The 17785-nt window shown below is 46.1% G+C and overlaps 1 protein-coding gene across 1 annotated transcript; it reads left to right on the top strand.

Moving 5' to 3' along the window:
* Positions 1 to 7709: 7709 nt before the first annotated feature.
* Positions 7710 to 17500, top strand: RPS6 (ribosomal protein S6). The gene is made up of 6 exons (XM_078874483.1): positions 7710 to 7730; positions 9089 to 9220; positions 10712 to 10922; positions 11516 to 11662; positions 13880 to 14037; positions 17287 to 17500. The coding sequence occupies exons 1-6, from the start codon at positions 7725 to 7727 to the stop codon at positions 17380 to 17382; spliced, it is 750 nt and encodes a 249-aa protein (XP_078730609.1). The 5' UTR covers positions 7710 to 7724; the 3' UTR covers positions 17383 to 17500.
* Positions 17501 to 17785: the final 285 nt, after the last annotated feature.

Below are 17785 nucleotides of genomic sequence, written 5' to 3'. Positions count from 1 at the left end.
CACGAGGACCGTTGCGCATCCTGCAAGGCACCGGTGTCTCGCCACGTGCGTGTTGTGTGTGTGTGTGCGCGCGTTGTGCACCAAGCGTTCGTTCGTTACGCGTCGCGTGGCTCGCGTCATGATTGATCGCTTTAATATGAAATCTGAAATCGCCGGAAAGCACGTGTTTGTTAGAGCATGTCTCCAGCCAGCCCTCCACCACCACCCCCCCCCCCCAGCCCCCCATCGCGCTGCGGGCGCAGCAGCTCAGGATCGCCCCCCTTGATCACTGCACTCACCTTGGCGAAAACAAGGTCAGGGCAGCTGCGAACGTAAACTACCTGTTTATGTTGTACCATTATCATCGTCGTCAGCATCGTTTCCTCTCCCCCATATTTTTTTTTTGCAAACGTGTCTTCTCGCGTTACGTCGGATCGATGCGGCGGTGCCCGGTTGTGACGTGACGACGCAGCGCCGTGACCACCGCGGGACGTTTGCGGGTTCGACAGACGTGGCATGACAGACGTGACATGACGGACGTCACGTGACAGACGTGACGCATCCGACGAGGCTGCCCCCGCGCGCGGCACCGCACGCTCGTGGCCACGTGTTTGATTTGGTTTTGGCCTTCCGGCTGCTCCGTGTTGTTCCCGTGCGTTTGCTTTTCATCCGTAAAACTCACAATTTGCTTCCTGTCGATGCCAGGAACGCGCTCGGACAGCGGTGTATATGTATATCGACGCATGTTATCACAACATTCAGGATGGGCTCTCACTTTGTGGCAAAGGTAGAGTTAATGTGCTGCGACACAGGCGATTACCCAGACGTGGCTGGCTTAATTATTAATGTAAAACGCATATAAATTGTAGAAAATTAAGGAGTTGATCAATTCAATTGGGACAAATCCATGAGGCAATGGGGGGGGGGAGGGAGTCTGAAAACATTGTTTAATTTAACTCTTGTGTGACGCTGTGATGTGGCTCTACCGATATGGGGTAGGTGGACTTCAGGAGGATGGGCACAAAAAGACTTGCAGGGTCCTTCCGGAGGAGCCATTCTGCAATAATAAGCTTTGTACATGCAACCTGTGTTATATTCTTGCATTTCAGCAGTACAAACCAAACTATGTAAAAGACAAAATCCAGCATTTCTATATGCTCAGCGAGCACCTGTCAAATTCAACTCGGCACTCCGAGGCTAATGTGGGCCTGCACCATGCACTCCCGGCTGCCTTTGTCTCCCCAGTGACAGCCTCCGATTGAGGAGGCTGCGGGCAAAATGCAGTCACCGGTTGCTACTTTGTGACGCGCGTGGACGGCAATTGAATGCGGGGTTACCAAGATCGCGGTGCGGCAAGGCATCCACCACCGACTCCGCTCGTATATTTCAGAATGTTACGACAACAACAACAACAACATAAAACAATAACGCGAAATTGCACTCAGCCTGAAGTTGCGTGCGTGCGTGCGTTGCGTGCGTCACGTGTCCCTCGGTGCTTTTCGGGAATCGCGTGCCACGAAGGGAAGGCGAGGCGATGTCGCCGTTGAATATTGACGGACAGATCGATGATTGTAATCCCGCGTGCAGTTTGAACATCCCCCCCCCATCCCCGCCTCCCCCCGAAAAATAAAAAAAAACATTGTCGACCTTCTTCCGCAAGCGGCAGGTTGTGCCACGGATCAATTAATAGACGGCTTGATTTTTTTTTTTAAAAGTTGTAATTTTACAATCAATTTCCTTCGCAATCCATCAAATGCGGTCCACCGCGGGTTTTGGCGGTCAGAGAGGGCAGCTGCTTCCATTCCGATCGGGTTCCTCGCGACCTCGTTCAGTATCTATTGGCCCGATTGGCCGATATTGATGGAAAGTCTCAAGGCTGTGCTGGGTTAGCGCAATATTTCGCCCAGCGATTGATTTCTGAGACCAAGGGCACGGGGTTCAAAGCTTCGGTGTTCAAAAAGCTGTCAGTCCCCTCCCTCCCTCTCTGCGCAAGCGCGCGCGTGTGTGCGCGCTCCAACGAACGACGTCGCCCATGTGCTGCCAAAGAGGTCAATGCTTCTGCTTGGCTTGAATTCCGAATGCGAAAAGAGAATAGAGGCCCCCATTGGCAGCATTGCCAGCGTGAACTCTCGGTCCTATCGTATAAAACCCAGCGTACATTAAAAAAAATCTTCGTGGTATCCATAATAGAGTTTTGTTTGGGGTTAGATCGTGTATAAAAATATAAAAGTGTCGTTAAAACCCGCCACCACCCGAAACGGCCAACTAGTAGGGGTTGTCACGTTAACAGAACATGCCAATGCGTGGTATGCTAGAATATTTTGCTGGATGTAGCCCGTCCCACGCACGCACACGCTCACACCACGCTGTTTGTGGAGGTGATTTTACATGCCCACACACACCGGTCTGCAGAAGTGCTATGATTGGTGCGTGGGAATGAGCAGCAAGTGCAGCAGTTAGCGCGCTGCGCTACGGAGCAGACGAGCCGAGTTCGATTGCCGCTCACGGCCACCAACACCAGCGACGATTGTCCGAACGCCGCTGCTGGGCCTCCCTTAGGTCGACTCAGTCTTAAATTGAGTCACTGCTGTGGCGTGCGTGGCGCTGGCCACCCACCCCTTCGTGTTCAGTGCCGGCCTTCGTAGGTGCTCGTTAACAGCACTCGTCCCAAAAGCCCTGCCTACCCACAGGCCATGCCACGTTTCTCTGTTCTCATTGAGGCCATCATTTTGTGACATTATGTTCGCGCGCTTTTTTATGCAAATTTACACAAATATATTGAAAACGTGATTGTATTTAGGGGCCGTCCATAAATGACGTCACGCACCTAGGGGGGGAGGGGGTCAGACATTTGTGACGATGTGACGAGTAATGTGACGTCACGTAAAAATGTGCAACTTTAAATAAATATAGACAACACGTTCTACTTAATTAAATAGATGTTTTAATAATTGTTTTCTCCTACAACATCACAGTGTAGCGCCACCGTAAATACGCGCTACAATGACAATATTTAAAAACGATTTGAAGCATGTTTTTTTTTGGGGGGGGGGGGGGGGGCAGAGCTTTGTGACGTCATATTTGAGGGGGGGTCTGACGTTTTTGTGACGCCGTGTGACGATAGGGGGGGGGGTCAAAAATCGTCCAAAATCGTGTGACGTCATTTATGAACGGCCCCTTTGACATTTTCCCCGCTGCGTTGCTAAAGTTTTGCACCCTTACTGATACAATAATAATAGGTGCGATGTGCTTTTCGAGACGGTTGCAATACGAAGCACGTTGTGGAAATTTTACGACGTGGAAATCATTGTCCTTGTCTCCCCACCCCCTCTCCCCACACCTTGTAAATGTATCCACCTTCGTTTGACTACTCTGGGTGGGAAAATGGCACTGTTTTGTTGTGGAACGAAGACGTGACACGTGTGTATGTGACATTTATTTTCACCCCAGAGTAAGGGAGAACAGCAGCTGTGAAATCTCAAAGAGAACGGCGAGTTTTTATAATTTATTGCTGCGTTATCAAATAATGACGTTACTTTTCGATTTAATGCTTTCGTGACTGCAGGGATTCATCTTCTTGGTTCTTTCGGTAAAGTCACGTAGAAGGGAAATAATAAAATAATAAAAATTCAACATATTATTTTATTATTTTTATTTTTATTATTTTGTTATTTCCCTTCTACGTGACTTTACCGAAAGAACCAAGAAAATGACGTCACTGTTGTTATATATTTTTTTATTTACAACTTTTTTTTTCCCCTCTCCTAAACGTCTCCGGGAATGATTCCCCACCCTCACCACTGCTTAAGTTTTTGTTTTTTCACTGATGGGACGCATGGACCTCTCTGATGTGTGTGTATTTTTTTTTCTTCCCGGGTTGTACCGCGTGCTGTTCGAGGTTAGTGCCCAGCGTTCAGTTGCTTTGAGTTGTTCAGTTGCTGAACGCTGGACAGTTCCCTCTGGGAGTGCGTGGATGCGACACGCTGGACATGATGTCCAACAAGCTGCGGTACAATCGAGAGAGAAAGAGAGAGAGAGAGAGCGCTATTCTTCTTCTCCGCCTTACAAACCCATTCACAATACATCTGCTGTACATTTGTGAGCTCTGCGCGGTCCAGCGCTTGAGTGATTACCAGTCTCACGGGCCAGGCTCGTCTCGTCTCCAGTCGCCAGCCACTCAACTGATGATGTGCAAGGAGGACAAGGGGGAGATGGGGAAATGGCGCTGCCTGTGAGATTTGAGAGCTTCCTGCCTCTCCTCACTGGCCGAAGGTTAATAAATACGTGTCGGCGTGCGAATGCTCACTTCATCGCGAAATGTTGTTGGGTTTCTGTTTGTTATTGTTGTCGTTTGTTTTTTTTATGCCGCGGTCAACATACGGATGACGACACGTAAAAAATCACTACGGAGATGCAACAGCAGTTTTGAGAGAAGCGTGCATTTATACGACATACTTGTTATACTGTAGTTGCATGCGATGAAATGAAACGCGTACGTTGCCGAGTAAACAAATAAACGAGACATTACCTATTGCATCAAATCGCTTGCGTGGAGATTTACTCGGAAAAGCGTGAGCGGAGTGGCGTCGTCATTAATTCATTGCGCGCGCGCGCGTGTGCTCGCATTTACACCGAGGCTGGGAGACTTTCCCAGGATTATTACGTGAACTGGATGTGCCTGCCACCTGCTCAGGGAGAACCTTGGGCGCATACATATTTCACACTCCAGCATGGGAAAGTGCCAACCAACGGCACTCCGCCGTCAACCCACATAGTGTGGGCGGCGTCTCGAATTGTCGACACTGTGAAACACAGTGGAATGATATCATCCGCAGATAATACTAAGGGCGCAGGCTATCTCGCCTCTGTGGTACGGCATGGGTGACAGCATGTGTTCATTCCAGGTACTGCGTCCATAATATTTTCAACAGACAGAACTCAAGAGGGTGGCTGGGTTTTCCAAATACAAGGGCGATCACAACACTCTATCCCAGCAATGCGATGCCATTGCAACGATTTAAGCTCACAATTGAATTAAATCATTCAATAATATTCATTGCTATCATTTGTCCTGTTTTGCTGGCTTTTATATCTATAGTTTGTATGATTTGATTTGCATTAGTCTAAAGGTAAAATTAGCCTTATGATTCGCTTACAATTTTAATGACCTCTGAATTTATTACAGCCCAGGTTTTGATAGTTGGTGCTGAGCGCCTCTCCAGTGTGTTTTCGGGTCGTTCCGCTATACGTTGCTCGGTACCATGTCCGACGTTTCGCACCACGCGTTGCGATCGAGCTTCAGGAACTGAATCTCAGGGAACAAACAGCAGAAGCTCTCCCCAGCACGTGCAGTAAAACGTCGGACATCGTGTCGAACAACACACAGCGGTACAACCCGAAACCGCATCGAGTACCCATTGCAAATTTTATATTTCGAACACGACATTTTACGCTTGTATTTTGAGAGAAAGAATCGATTTTAATTGCTTAATCAATGCGCCATTACTGCGTCCTATTTCGAGCCAAAACCATCATTTGTAAACCAAAAGGATGCCCCTTTATTACAGACACACTGCAGCCACGGTGGGCTCGTATAAAGTAATTGGCAGCAGTAAAGAGAGAGAGAGAGAGAGACGGGATTCTGGGCCGTGTGTCTCAATAAATAAAACACACGGGGCAGAAGCAGAATTACTTGTGAAAAACTAAAATGTTTCTTAAGCTAAATTGGTCACGGTTCAGTGCTTGACACGTGGAAAATGCCGGTGGAACGCCGAACACGTTTTGCGCCAACAATTGGCGTGTTTAATGGGACGTTCACTGGATTTAAAGTCAGGACATCAACGCCAATGGAGTCCTCAATCAGGCATTTGTGTCCTCTTAAATCAAGGTTTGTTGTTGTTCGGATGGTTTCGACTCAACCCATTATGCCTCTAGTGTAGGTAAAATATCACTTTGGGGGGTAAATCAACAGTGGTTGTCCTCTAGATAGACCTGTCCTCGTCATAGCAACGTGGAATTTCCACCACTGCCTCTGGGATGTGAAACAAGAGATGAGAGCCGCTGCAATGCTCGACTGAGCGAGACATTGCCATTAATATTTATTCTACAATATTTAACTATGAAATAGGAATCTGTATAAATAAAGACCTTAATCTGTATATATGTCTCAAACACCTCTAAGGTACTTTTCCGACGAGGTAGAAAGCTGACTCTTAGGTTTCTTTGGTAAAGTAACGTAGGTAAAAAATGATAATACGTTACTTTACCGAAAAAACCTAAGAGTATGAATCCTTGCAGTCACGAAAGCTTCAAATCCAGAATTAGAAAGCTGACATTTGCTACATAGGTAGCTTTTAGGACACAAACAACAGTGAGAAATCTGAAATTCCGATTTTATTTTCATATTAAGACCTCCAAATCTCGATTTTAAGTTCCCTATCAATATGTTTGTGTGTCTCATTCAGAAACCGTTAAAAATTGAATATTGCGTTTTTTCCATTTAATAGAGCGTCAAACGGCAAATACAATTCGATCGAGAACCATTGTTTTTTTTTTATAGTTTTTGACGTGTTTCAAATTAAAGCAATTTTGAACGAAAATTACGCATTTTATGATGTTCAAATCTGAATAATTCGAAAACGGTAAAGTATAAGTGTTTCCCTTCGTACAGTATTAAGTTCATTTAGTTTAGTTATTTCTAATAAAAAGGAACGGAATCTTTAAATCGAGCGGTTTCCGATGGGTACGTCTTTAAATATAAGATGTCGAACCAAGTGGTCAACTATGTTTGCGTCTATAATACAGGTTTCTTGGATTAGATCGCGTAAATATGTGTCGTTAACCCCGCCACCACCCGACACAGCCGATTAGTAAGGGGTCTGTCACGTAAACAGAACATGACAATTAGTTACTAGTACAGCAACACCGGTGTGTTGGAGAGCCAAGCCACAACATTTACAATCTGAGTACGACGTTTCGCCAGTAATCACAACCGGCATCATCAGGCGGCAGCCAGATTTGTGGAGAAATCTCCGCCGTTTCGTTCCTTGCATAGGGGGATAGATGTGATGACGTCACTTGTGAGCCCTTCACGTCCATAAATGACGTCACGCACCTGGGGGGGGGGTTTGAAAAATGTGACGTCACATCAAAATGCGCAACTTAAAATAAATATGGACAACACGTTCTACTTAATTCAATATACTTTTTAATAAATGCTTTCTCCTACAACATCAGAGTGCAGCGCCACATTAAATACGCACTACAATGACAATAGTTTAAAGCGATTTGAAGCATCTTTTATTTTTTTGGGGGGGGGCAGAGCTTTGTGACGTCATATTTGAGGGGGGGGTCCGACTTTTTGTGACGCCATGTGACGAAGGGGGGGGTAAAAAATCGTCCAAAATCGCGTGACGTCATTTATGGACGGCCCTCTTTGTGAACAAGTAGTTATATACTGTAATCCTCCATAATACAGGGGGTTGGTTATCCTGTAATCCTAACAAAAATAACGTTGAGCGCTCTCCTATTGCTAGATTTGCAGTTACGCGCGCACCCGCGACTTCTCGCGATAACACCGCGATCGTCCGCGCAAGCTATCGCGAGATTTCCATGCTCCTCCCACTAACCCCTTTGACTCCGCCCCCTTTCACCCGCCCCCTTCTCCCACCACCTTACCCCGCGCATGCGCAGAACGCCTCTCCCTCTCTCTCTCCACAGGCCCTCCGGGTTGGTGCGGCCTTACCATGAAGGTAAAGTTATATTTCTCTAATTTCGCCCAAGCAGGATGATGGGGCGCAAATAGCGCTACGCGCGGGTACTTGGGAAGCTCGACTACGAACCGAGTTGCGTTGCGCGTCGCCGCGATGAGGCGATGGGTGCCGATGGTGGTGGATTTTGTTTGCGATCGGCTCGGGTGGATTTTGGTGGTTGGTGTAACATGGCGGTGTGTGGGCATGGTAGCCTCGCTCGTGGGCCTCTGCTGCACGCGAATCGCCGCTTAAGAGACTTTAAAACACGTGTCCTTCTGAACGCTCGCATTGATTCACGCGTTTTTTGCTACATTTGCAGACGGTGAATTGTGTTATTAATATTGCGGCCGTACAGTGATCGTACAGTGGTTTCATTGAGGCCTTCATTGGAAAGTTAGTGTGAATTTTCTAGTCGAGTCCTGTAATGGGTATAATGTATATTTCAAACTCTAACCTTATACCACCACAGGGATTTTGTGTTATGTATCTGGAAACTAATTATGTTTCCTGAGAGACGAACCGCTTTGTAGGTATACTGGCCCATATCATTGGAATGTTGAATTCCCACCACTATCTCAAGATACCATCGCCACGTTTAACTTGATTTTTTTTAAATCGTGATTATTGTAGTCCCGACAATTCCTGTGCTTAGAACAACAAGCACTGCTGCACTGTGCTGGGAAACTGAAATGCAGTCATGTACGTTACAACTTTGATTCATTATTCGGCTTGTTAAAGCTCTGTTGCTCAATTCGATTTGAAAGTTGCTTGGATGAGCGACCACCGTGCATAACCGGTGTTCTAGGCTGCTGATGGAGGCTACTTTGTGCGCAGCATAGGGTAGGGCAAAAAAAAATCCATTGTGTTGTACGGTACTCCCACGTCGCCATGCTCTGCGCCTTCAAGAAGTTTGGTCGAAGAGCCAATGTGGTGTGTACTGGGGGGGGGGGGGGGCTTCATTGGAAAGTTAGTGTGAATTTGTGGCGCTGCGGTTTATGCACTGCTATGATATCCGAACCGTTCTTTCCCTTGCCCCCCCCGCCTTCACCGCCCACATTTCAATGCGTGGTGAAGTATGGTCAAACAACCCACATGGCAGAGGTTTTTTATCCCATAGTGGACTGGACAAATGTTTGCACATTATATATATTGCTATGAGGATTATACAGTATACATTAATGTTGGCTGCACTAGATTAGCACCCAGCACCAGGGCTTGAACCATGGACCTTCGTGGTACTGGTTCAAAATGAGAACCCAATATTGATCCTTTAGAGCTATCCAGTTACCTGTTGACGCCTGTTGACATGCGAAGGCTTACGCTGCTTTAAACACATTCTCCCTGTCTTGTGCGAGCAGCTCAACATCTCATTCCCAGCCACCGGCTGCCAGAAGCTCATCGAGGTGGACGATGAACGAAAGCTTCGCAGCTTCTACGAGAAGCGCATGGCCACGGAGGTGTCCGCTGACTGCCTGGGCGACGAGTGGAAGGTAAGGGTGGGTGGGTTCGCAAGGCCCTTGTGTTCGTGCTACTATAACCAGCGGAGAAATATGCCGGCACAGGGCTGGATCAAATAGCCTGGGTTCACACAGCACTTCGGTCTGGCCAAACTTATTAGATTATTGCGGTTCCAGAATCTCTGGGACACTGTTCTTAATTGCAAGGCCCGTGGGCCACTGGCGGTCTTTAGTTTGTTGCCCATGACGTGTGGCCCCTGACAATACACAAATGTGAAAGTGGGCCCTCTGAAAATTAGTGAAGTCTGGGATCAGACTCTTTTTAACCTGAACCACATGCTTAGCGCAGGGTCAATCCCAGAACCAGCCACCGATGTCATAAAGCTGCAAGACATGGTTTTAGTGCAGTGCTTCTCAAGATTTGGATGTATTTGGCCGAGGGCAGTTGTGGCAGAGTGGTTGGCTCGCTGCGCTGTGAACATGGTGACCTCATTTAGAACTGGCAGAACCGTCCAATCCTGTGTGTTGGAGAACCAACAGCCTGTGTTTTACAGAAGTGCTTTGAAATCCCTTGGAAGTGACTTTTATCCACACGAAGTGGTGCCCTTCTTAGCACGCCTTGTTACAGATAAATGGTGCATGCAAGTCAAATTGTAATTTTTAGTTCACATCGCTTTAATTCGCCCAATTGAAATGAAAACTAATTATGATGGTTTTAGTACAGTCATCAGTGATTGGGTAGACATCTATTGGCTATAATTGAGTCTGTGAACATGGTGACCTCATTTAGAACTGGCAGAACCGTCCAATCCTGTGTGTTGGAGAACCAACAGCCTGTGTTTTACAGAAGTGCTTTGAAATCCCTTGGAAGTGACTTTTATCCACACGAAGTGGTGCCCTTCTTAGCACGCCTTGTTACAGATAAATGGTGCATGCAAGTCAAATTGTAATTTTTAGTTCACATCGCTTTAATTCGCCCAATTGAAATGAAAACTAATTATGATGGTTTTAGTACAGTCATCAGTGATTGGGTAGACATCTATTGGCTATAATTGAATCCGCTGTTTAATATTTGGCTTGATTTGAACAGTGTCAGTAGTGTCTGTTCGATGCTCTGCCCAGGTGATATCAGTGTGCACGTTTATTAATGTGTGCATGCATTTCTATGGGTTTTTACTTGCGTTTTCTACCACCTGAAATTGACCAAAACTCACAATGCAGAATTTTCCTGAAAAAGCTAAAAAGACCGATCCTTTCCTGGTTAGATAAAGGGAACTAGTTTTATATTTTGGCTTTTAGCTGGATATATGTTGGATATCTAATTTCTCAAGACAACACCTTCCTGCAAAGTCTTGAGATATGAGCTGCCATTTTTGGGTAAATGCTTGATATTATTTGCCCTCGTGTAGCGGTTATTCTCTTTTCCTTCCCCCACGGGAGATCGTCTGTTCGCCTCTGACGTTTGGCGATTGCCACACTCACGTTATGGCGGGTCTCGCCCCCTCTTGCTGCTGCCACCCCCAGGGCTACGTGGTGCGCATCAGTGGAGGCAACGACAAGCAGGGCTTCCCCATGAAGCAGGGCGTGCTCACCAACGGGCGCGTGCGCCTGCTGCTTAGCAAGGGCCACTCGTGCTACCGCCCGCGTCGCACGGGCGAGCGCAAGCGCAAATCGGTGCGCGGTTGCATCGTCGACGCCAACCTGAGCGTGCTCAACTTGGTGATCGTCAAGAAGGGTGAGTCCTCAAACCCACCTTCCCCATTTTCCCCTGCCCTGTCAGCACCGCGCCTTGGGTTTTTGTCCGCGGAATTTATGTGCCCCCATCCCTTTTTATCTCCTTGTGGTTGCGTGGATTTTTCTCCAGGTCCTCCGGTTTTTCGCTCCACATTTAGAAACGTGCTTTGAGAGAATTTGGTTGCTATACATTCCCACATTATAAGCCACTTTGTTGAGCTATCATTTGTGGCCAGTTCGCTTCTGACAACGAGCGATATAGCTCAGTGGGTCTTACCTGGTAAAATAGATTGTTTTCTCGCTCGTGCTCTGTATTGGGATCTTGTAAATAAAACGGATGAGTCCCTTACTCGTGTCATCACTGACCTCGAGAGCATGGCTGGATTGCCATGGGAATTGCGTTGCAGTGGTTAGGGCGATGTGCTGTGAACCTGGCGGCCTCGGTTTAAATTCCAGGCCTTGGCTAACATTGGTGGCATCAGAATTTCACCACCATGTGTATTTGCATTGCGATTGACCCATCGGCTTGAAGGTTGAGTGTGTGGCTCATGCAGAGGTTGAGGTGTAACTTTTGCTTATTTTGGTGTTGCGAAGGCGAGAAGGACATCCCCGGCCTGACCGACACCACCATCCCTCGCCGCCTGGGACCCAAGCGTGCCAGCAAGATCCGCAAGCTCTTCAACCTCTCCAAGGAGGACGACGTGAGGAAATACGTGGTCAGGAGACCACTCACCAAGGAAGGTGCGTGGTTTGGTGCTTGGGAGCGGTGAATGGTATTAGACATGCATATAATGCAGGACAAATTGGGTCAATATAGCATCTAAATGTGACTGCACCTCAAGGTCTTGTACAGATGTCGTGGATATTTATATTGTACATGGAAGCAGTTGGTCATATCGAGAGCAAAAAAGGAAGGTCTTTATCCTGCACTTGGACAGGGAGTTAACGACACAGATGGCTGTGGGGAATTTCAGAATGGGGGCAGCAGAGGAGAAACGGTGACCTTCCACAGCCTAGGTTCAATGGGGGCTTCAATAGCTGGCATTGCTTTCTGGCATGGAGGGGGAGTAGAGAGATCAGATGGAAGACTTAATTAAGCAGGGGCGAGTTAATGGAGGATTGTGAAGACATTGAATGTGATCTTAATTGTTACATTCATTATACAATCATTGTCGATGACACCTGTCATGTATTGGACTGTTTAAGTATGAATTCTTTTTTAGTATAATTGTTTGTGTAATTGGTACCACGTGGTCCCTGTATCCACGAGTGGTAACCCCGAATTGTGACACTGCATCGAATCGTGATGTGCCGAACCACAATGGCATGGAGCCAACACTGCACTGTGATGGGTCAGAATGCTATAGAGGTACCTCGGGTGAAATATGTCGTGGGTTCAATAGCCACAGCTGATAACATATAGGTTCGCCATGGTATTGGGGCTTGTAAAAATATTATCTGAGTGGTTTGATAAATTGCTGAATCAATACGCTGGAGAGGCATCGTTTTAGTAAATAAAATTGTAAAGATCCCAGTTGGTTGGACATGTAAAATGTGCCGCTATATTTTGGTAGTTTTTTGTATATAAAATGCGTTTTCATCTATTTACCAAACGCTCATGTTTTAACAATAGCATGCAGCGTTTTTCAATGGCACGCTTTTAAATGAACACGTCTCTTAGAGATAAACATCCACTCTCTTGACAAGGGCAAAAAAACCAGCGTCCATTTGGTACGATTAAACAGGCGGGCTCGATAACTCAAAAAACATCCAGAGAATTGTTGGTGGGAAGCCCTGCTGAATGCTTAATGATTCACAAGTGGTTGCAGTGCCTTTGGAATGCATTCGCTTGGATTTGTTTTGTTTCCTTCGAGTGAGGCAGCTTCCAGTGGCAAGGTCACTAGGGGTCTGCTTTTATGAGCTTCTGAATGAATTGCTCCAATATCATTTGTGCAGTAAATTTGCTCTCAGTGCGTATTTTTCTGTGCAGGCTCTATAGGTTTTTGTTTGTATTGAACTGGCCCCGCGCATTAATTGATTGGTACGAGCATGTCATTTGTAAATGTTTGAAATGGCATTGCTGTGACCAAACTCATGTAATCCTTAGGCTAAAGTGAGAATTTGATATTTTATCTCACAAGATTTCAATGTCGGTCTAATAGAGCCATTGTGCACTCATATCAGCCACCATCCAAAAATTGATTACCTGCGACTAAATAAAATATTGACTGCCTGCTGTGTGTCTCATGCAAGACTACTAAATGCATCTATAAGTGCATGCATGCATTGGGTGAAGAAAGATTAAATAAAAATAGTAGCTGTTTGCTTTAGATGTGTGACAATGGTGTGTCCCCTCAGCAGTACCCCCCCCCCCCCTTTGCCCTTTCACCAATCATCAAACAACCCCTGTCATTACACAGCATGGCCCTTGGCCAGGCAGTGGTTTAACAAAAGGGCGGTCTTCTTCATTTTCCGTTTACAAAACTACACACATCGAACAGTCTTGTCTCTCACGGGCCACATGAGTTTCGATTTAACGCTTTCGTGACTGCAGGGATTCATCTTGGTTCTTTCGGTAAAGTCACATAGAAGGGAAATAATCAAATAATAAAACATAATATAATAATTCTCACGACGTTTCGGCCACAACGCAAGCAGCCGTCCTCAGGTGAAGAACAGGTGTGTCGGAAAGACAGCGTTCAGACAGCGTTCAGACGCTGTCTTTCCGACGGACCTGTTCTTCACCTGAGGAAGGCTGCTTGCGTTGTGGCCGAAACGTCGTGAGAATTATTTTATTATGTTTTAATTTTATTATTTCCCTTCTACGTGACTTTACCGAAAGAACCAAGAAGATGGGCCACATAAGCTTATACAGCAACGAGTGGCGGCCAGCTCGTTAAAATAAATCTCGGGCGTGCATTTATGGACCGGGGCTGTTTGCGATCGTTGACCACGCAGGCAAGAAGCCGCGCTCCAAGGCGCCCAAGATCCAGCGGCTGGTGACGCCGCGCGTACTGCAGCACAAGCGCCGCCGCATCGCCCTCAAGAAGCGACGCACGCTCAAGAACAAGGAGCAGGCGGCTGACTACGCACGCCTGCTCGCCAAGAGGCTCAAGGTGAGAAGGGCCCGGGCCGGCCGCATCGCGCCCCCACCGTGTGTGCTGGGTGCTCCATACGGAGGGGCCAGGTGGTTTAGTTTGCCGAGGGTCAGTCGTGCTCGCTTCTTTTTCAAGCCTTTCGAGCAATTCGCCCGGAATGTGCCCCCGATCTCGTCGGTTTCTTAAGCAACAAAGCAGTCGAGCCTCGATTGTGCTTGGGTGTGGGCGACAAGCATGCGTACAACACGTATCGCGGGCTGCTACAGGAGAGCTCCGTTGCAGGCAGCAGGGGGCAGTGCAGCAGTCAATTTGCTGTACTGTACTTGAGTATTTGGCTGCTGTAAATTTCCACGTGATAAGCCACTAAGTTGAGCTATCATTTGTGGCCAGGTCGCTTCTGAAAAAGAGCTCTATAGCTCTGGGCTTTATCTGGAAAAATAGTGAAATAGTTTAGTTCAATAGTTTCCTGTGTTCAACCCTAACTAGCGTGGTGAAGTTTAGTCGACTTCCACGATCCACAGCATGGGAAAACCCCTTTTCTAATAGTGTATTGACAACTGGGCTGTCTATACATGTGCAATGCTTGATGTTGGGCCAATCACAGTTTCATTATAGCTTTTATAGTCTACTATAGGCATGTAAATATGCATGGATTCATCTTTAAATTAGAGTATTACTATATAATGCATACAAAATCCACCCTGTGATGTCAATAACATTTGTGATTCGTATATGTGGTATGTAATGGATTAATTTGTCCCCTAAGCTACTTGAGGGGTTACATTTCACCATAGTTAACCCAATTTTGTTATCGAATCACGACCCTGAATGATGAATTACAATTCAAAAATTGCGAGCGAGGAGACTTTTAACACCGCAATCTTTCTTTGAATTCTATTCAATTGGCATTCGTGTTTCAATCCCTCTTTTATCTAAAGGGCTCTGTAATGATTGGTCATGGCAGAAATGTCTAATGAAGAGCCAGGTTTTATGTACGAACTCTAAGATTGCTTTTCTACATTGACAGTAGATACTCGTATGAGGGAATAATGTGCCAGTCTAGATTATGGGAGTTCTGCACATTTTTTCCAGTCAATTTTTTTCACTCTTGATGGCTCAAAGAATGTAGGACTTTTACTTGTTAGCATAAAGCCACGACACTGCCATTTCGTGAACAAGAGCACCACTTTTCAGTTATTGGGTGGCAAAATAAGCACACGGATTTTAATACGGAGAGTGAAATGGCTGGTGCGAACCAAACACACCGTTTCCAAACAGTTCGGCATTACGTAATCACTTCTGTGTAATTGTACTATCTCCGCATGGTTCATATTTAAACTAAAACATTTGAGTGGAGCGGGCAGATCATAGCATGGTGAAGCAGCTCAGCCAATTGACCATGGCACTCAACACGATTTCCGTCTGGGGTTGTCATGTTTTCGTGATCAGAGGCTACCGTCACTTTAAGCATTTTTGTTCTATGGCTCTAGTTAAAAGCCTACATCCTGCATCATGCCAGAGTATTTACTGGGTTACTGTGCCTTGGATTCCGTGGCTTATGCTTTGTTGGCTCGACTCTGCCTTAACTGTGTGACCTTGGCTTTGCACTGGTTGTGTGCATCTCGTGAGTGGTGATACTTTGGTCATGCTCTTGCACAGGTCATGGTGTAGATGGTTTTTGCTCGGCTATGCATGATGCGTTAGAGAGCAATAAACTATAAATTTTGTGCCAAACAATAACCCCTACATAACCACAAGGGGTCACCGCAGTACTCCCATTGCATTCTCAACGTCTCCCATAATGAGAAATGTTAGAAGCTTTTAAATGCTGTTGACATAGTGCAGGGGGTATTCAACGGCAGTAATGACACATTTTTACACCTGGCCTGTCGCCTAACTTTTACACGAGAACACCATCTCCCTCGCTCCCTCTAGATTGCAATAAATATTCATGGCAGTAGAGTGCTTTTGATGTCGATGTATCAAACGTATTCGACTTAAAAAGTTAGTGTGCACAGTAAATGATGAAGGCCCTGTAATTGTGCTATAATGCTTTAACAAACTCGAGTCCTGGAAAAGGTGGGAAACTGAAGTAATTTTTTTTGCTCGCGATGGAGAAATGTACAATCAGTCTCACTCAAAGTGCCTTCCGCAATCTGCATCCCGCCCGTGTCCTGTGCTCTCGTGAAACGGGAAAATAGTTGGAACTGATACAAAAAAATACGAACTTTGTGAAAACCAAAAATCAAATTGAACCCAGCACTGCAAGCAGTTGCAAGTTTTGTTTCAAGGAGAGGCACAGCAAGCGATAGGAAATTGGGTTTGACACTCCAAGCGTGTGGCTTGGTTGGGTCATGTGGAGTCATTGCACCATTTTTGGCCTCATAAATCTAAGCCGTTGGTATTAATTTCTCCCAACGAACATGTATATTTTTAAAACCTAGTAAACATCGTTTTCGTAAGAAAATTATATGCGAAAATATGTTAGAGTTTTTTTCCCGTATCTGAATTTGACACCATTGCAAAATCAAAACGGTTATTTGAGCAGTGGTCATTTGTGTTCCAGGCCTTGAGCCAGTGATAGAAATGACCTCTTCCTGTGCTCAGAACCGTTGAGTTAATAGAACAGCCACTGTTCCAACAAGTGATGTTGAGATTTTGGTCCTTATTTTATCGACCCTCGAGTGATGAATGTCTGGAATTTAAACAAATTATCCCCTATGCCTAAGTTTCAACGGTTGTCTAATAGCTCACATGTGTTTTCCAGTTGAGCTGTGTGTTGTGCAATTGAACAAGATGCTGTACAATCTTAAAACACCGAAACGACCTCTTGAATGGAAGCCTAACTGTGCTAGCAGCTGAGCTCTTCAAAGTACATGTTCATGGCACCCGTGCATTACTGTTCTTGATTCCCCTCTGCCGAGCTGGTCACAGGGATCCCTCTGTACCAGTTGCCCTGACAAGTCGATACTCATATTCTTAGGTTTTTTTCGGTAAAGTCACGTAGGTAAAACATTAAAATTAATAAAAGTAAAATAAAAATCACGACGTTTCGGAGGCAACACAAGCTTTCGTCTTCAGGTGGAACCGTCACAGCCACGACAGCTGTATCAAGTAAATACCGAAAAAAACCTAAGAATATGAATCCTTGCAGTCACGAAAGCTTCAAATCTAGAAGTCGATACGCCACTCGTCGCACTGGATGACGTGCGATTGCTGCAACAGCGGTTTAATCACCCCTCCCCCTCATTCACTGTTCATCTGCAGGAGGCGAAGGAGAAACGGCAGGAGCAAATCGCCAAGCGCCGTCGCATCTCCTCGCTGCGTGCCTCCACCTCCAAGTCCGAGTCGAGCCAGAAGTGAAGCGCTCCCCATGCTCCCTTGTCGGCGCGAGGCTTGGCTGCGGAGCTGCGGTCATGTCAGCACCCGCGCAGCTCTGTAACATGTCGTTTGCCACAATAAATCGACGTCGGAAAATTGAGCACCGCCTGTGCGTCTTGTGCTTAATTTTGTTGTTACTCGATGCGCGTAAAAATGTGTTGCGGCTTTAAAGGATTGGGGTTGTAATTGAACGAAGCCTTTGCAGTTTTATACTGTCGTTTAGTTTTTATATTAATTGTGCATGGTGATGCATCCCTGTCAGCCCATCACGCTTTGGAGATGAGGAGGTGGTAGGGGTGGATTGATACATCTCTCTAAATTTCGATTCTTAAGCACACAATGTATGAACACATCTAAAAAAACAAGGTTTTCAAGTAGTCTTCGC

The sequence above is a fragment of the Lampetra fluviatilis genome, chromosome 39, assembly GCF_964198595.1.
Source record: "Lampetra fluviatilis chromosome 39, kcLamFluv1.1, whole genome shotgun sequence".
NCBI classification, from domain to species: domain Eukaryota; kingdom Metazoa; phylum Chordata; class Hyperoartia; order Petromyzontiformes; family Petromyzontidae; genus Lampetra; species Lampetra fluviatilis.
Note: the sequence above shows the minus strand (reverse complement) of the source record. Positions and strands in the feature narration are given on the sequence as shown.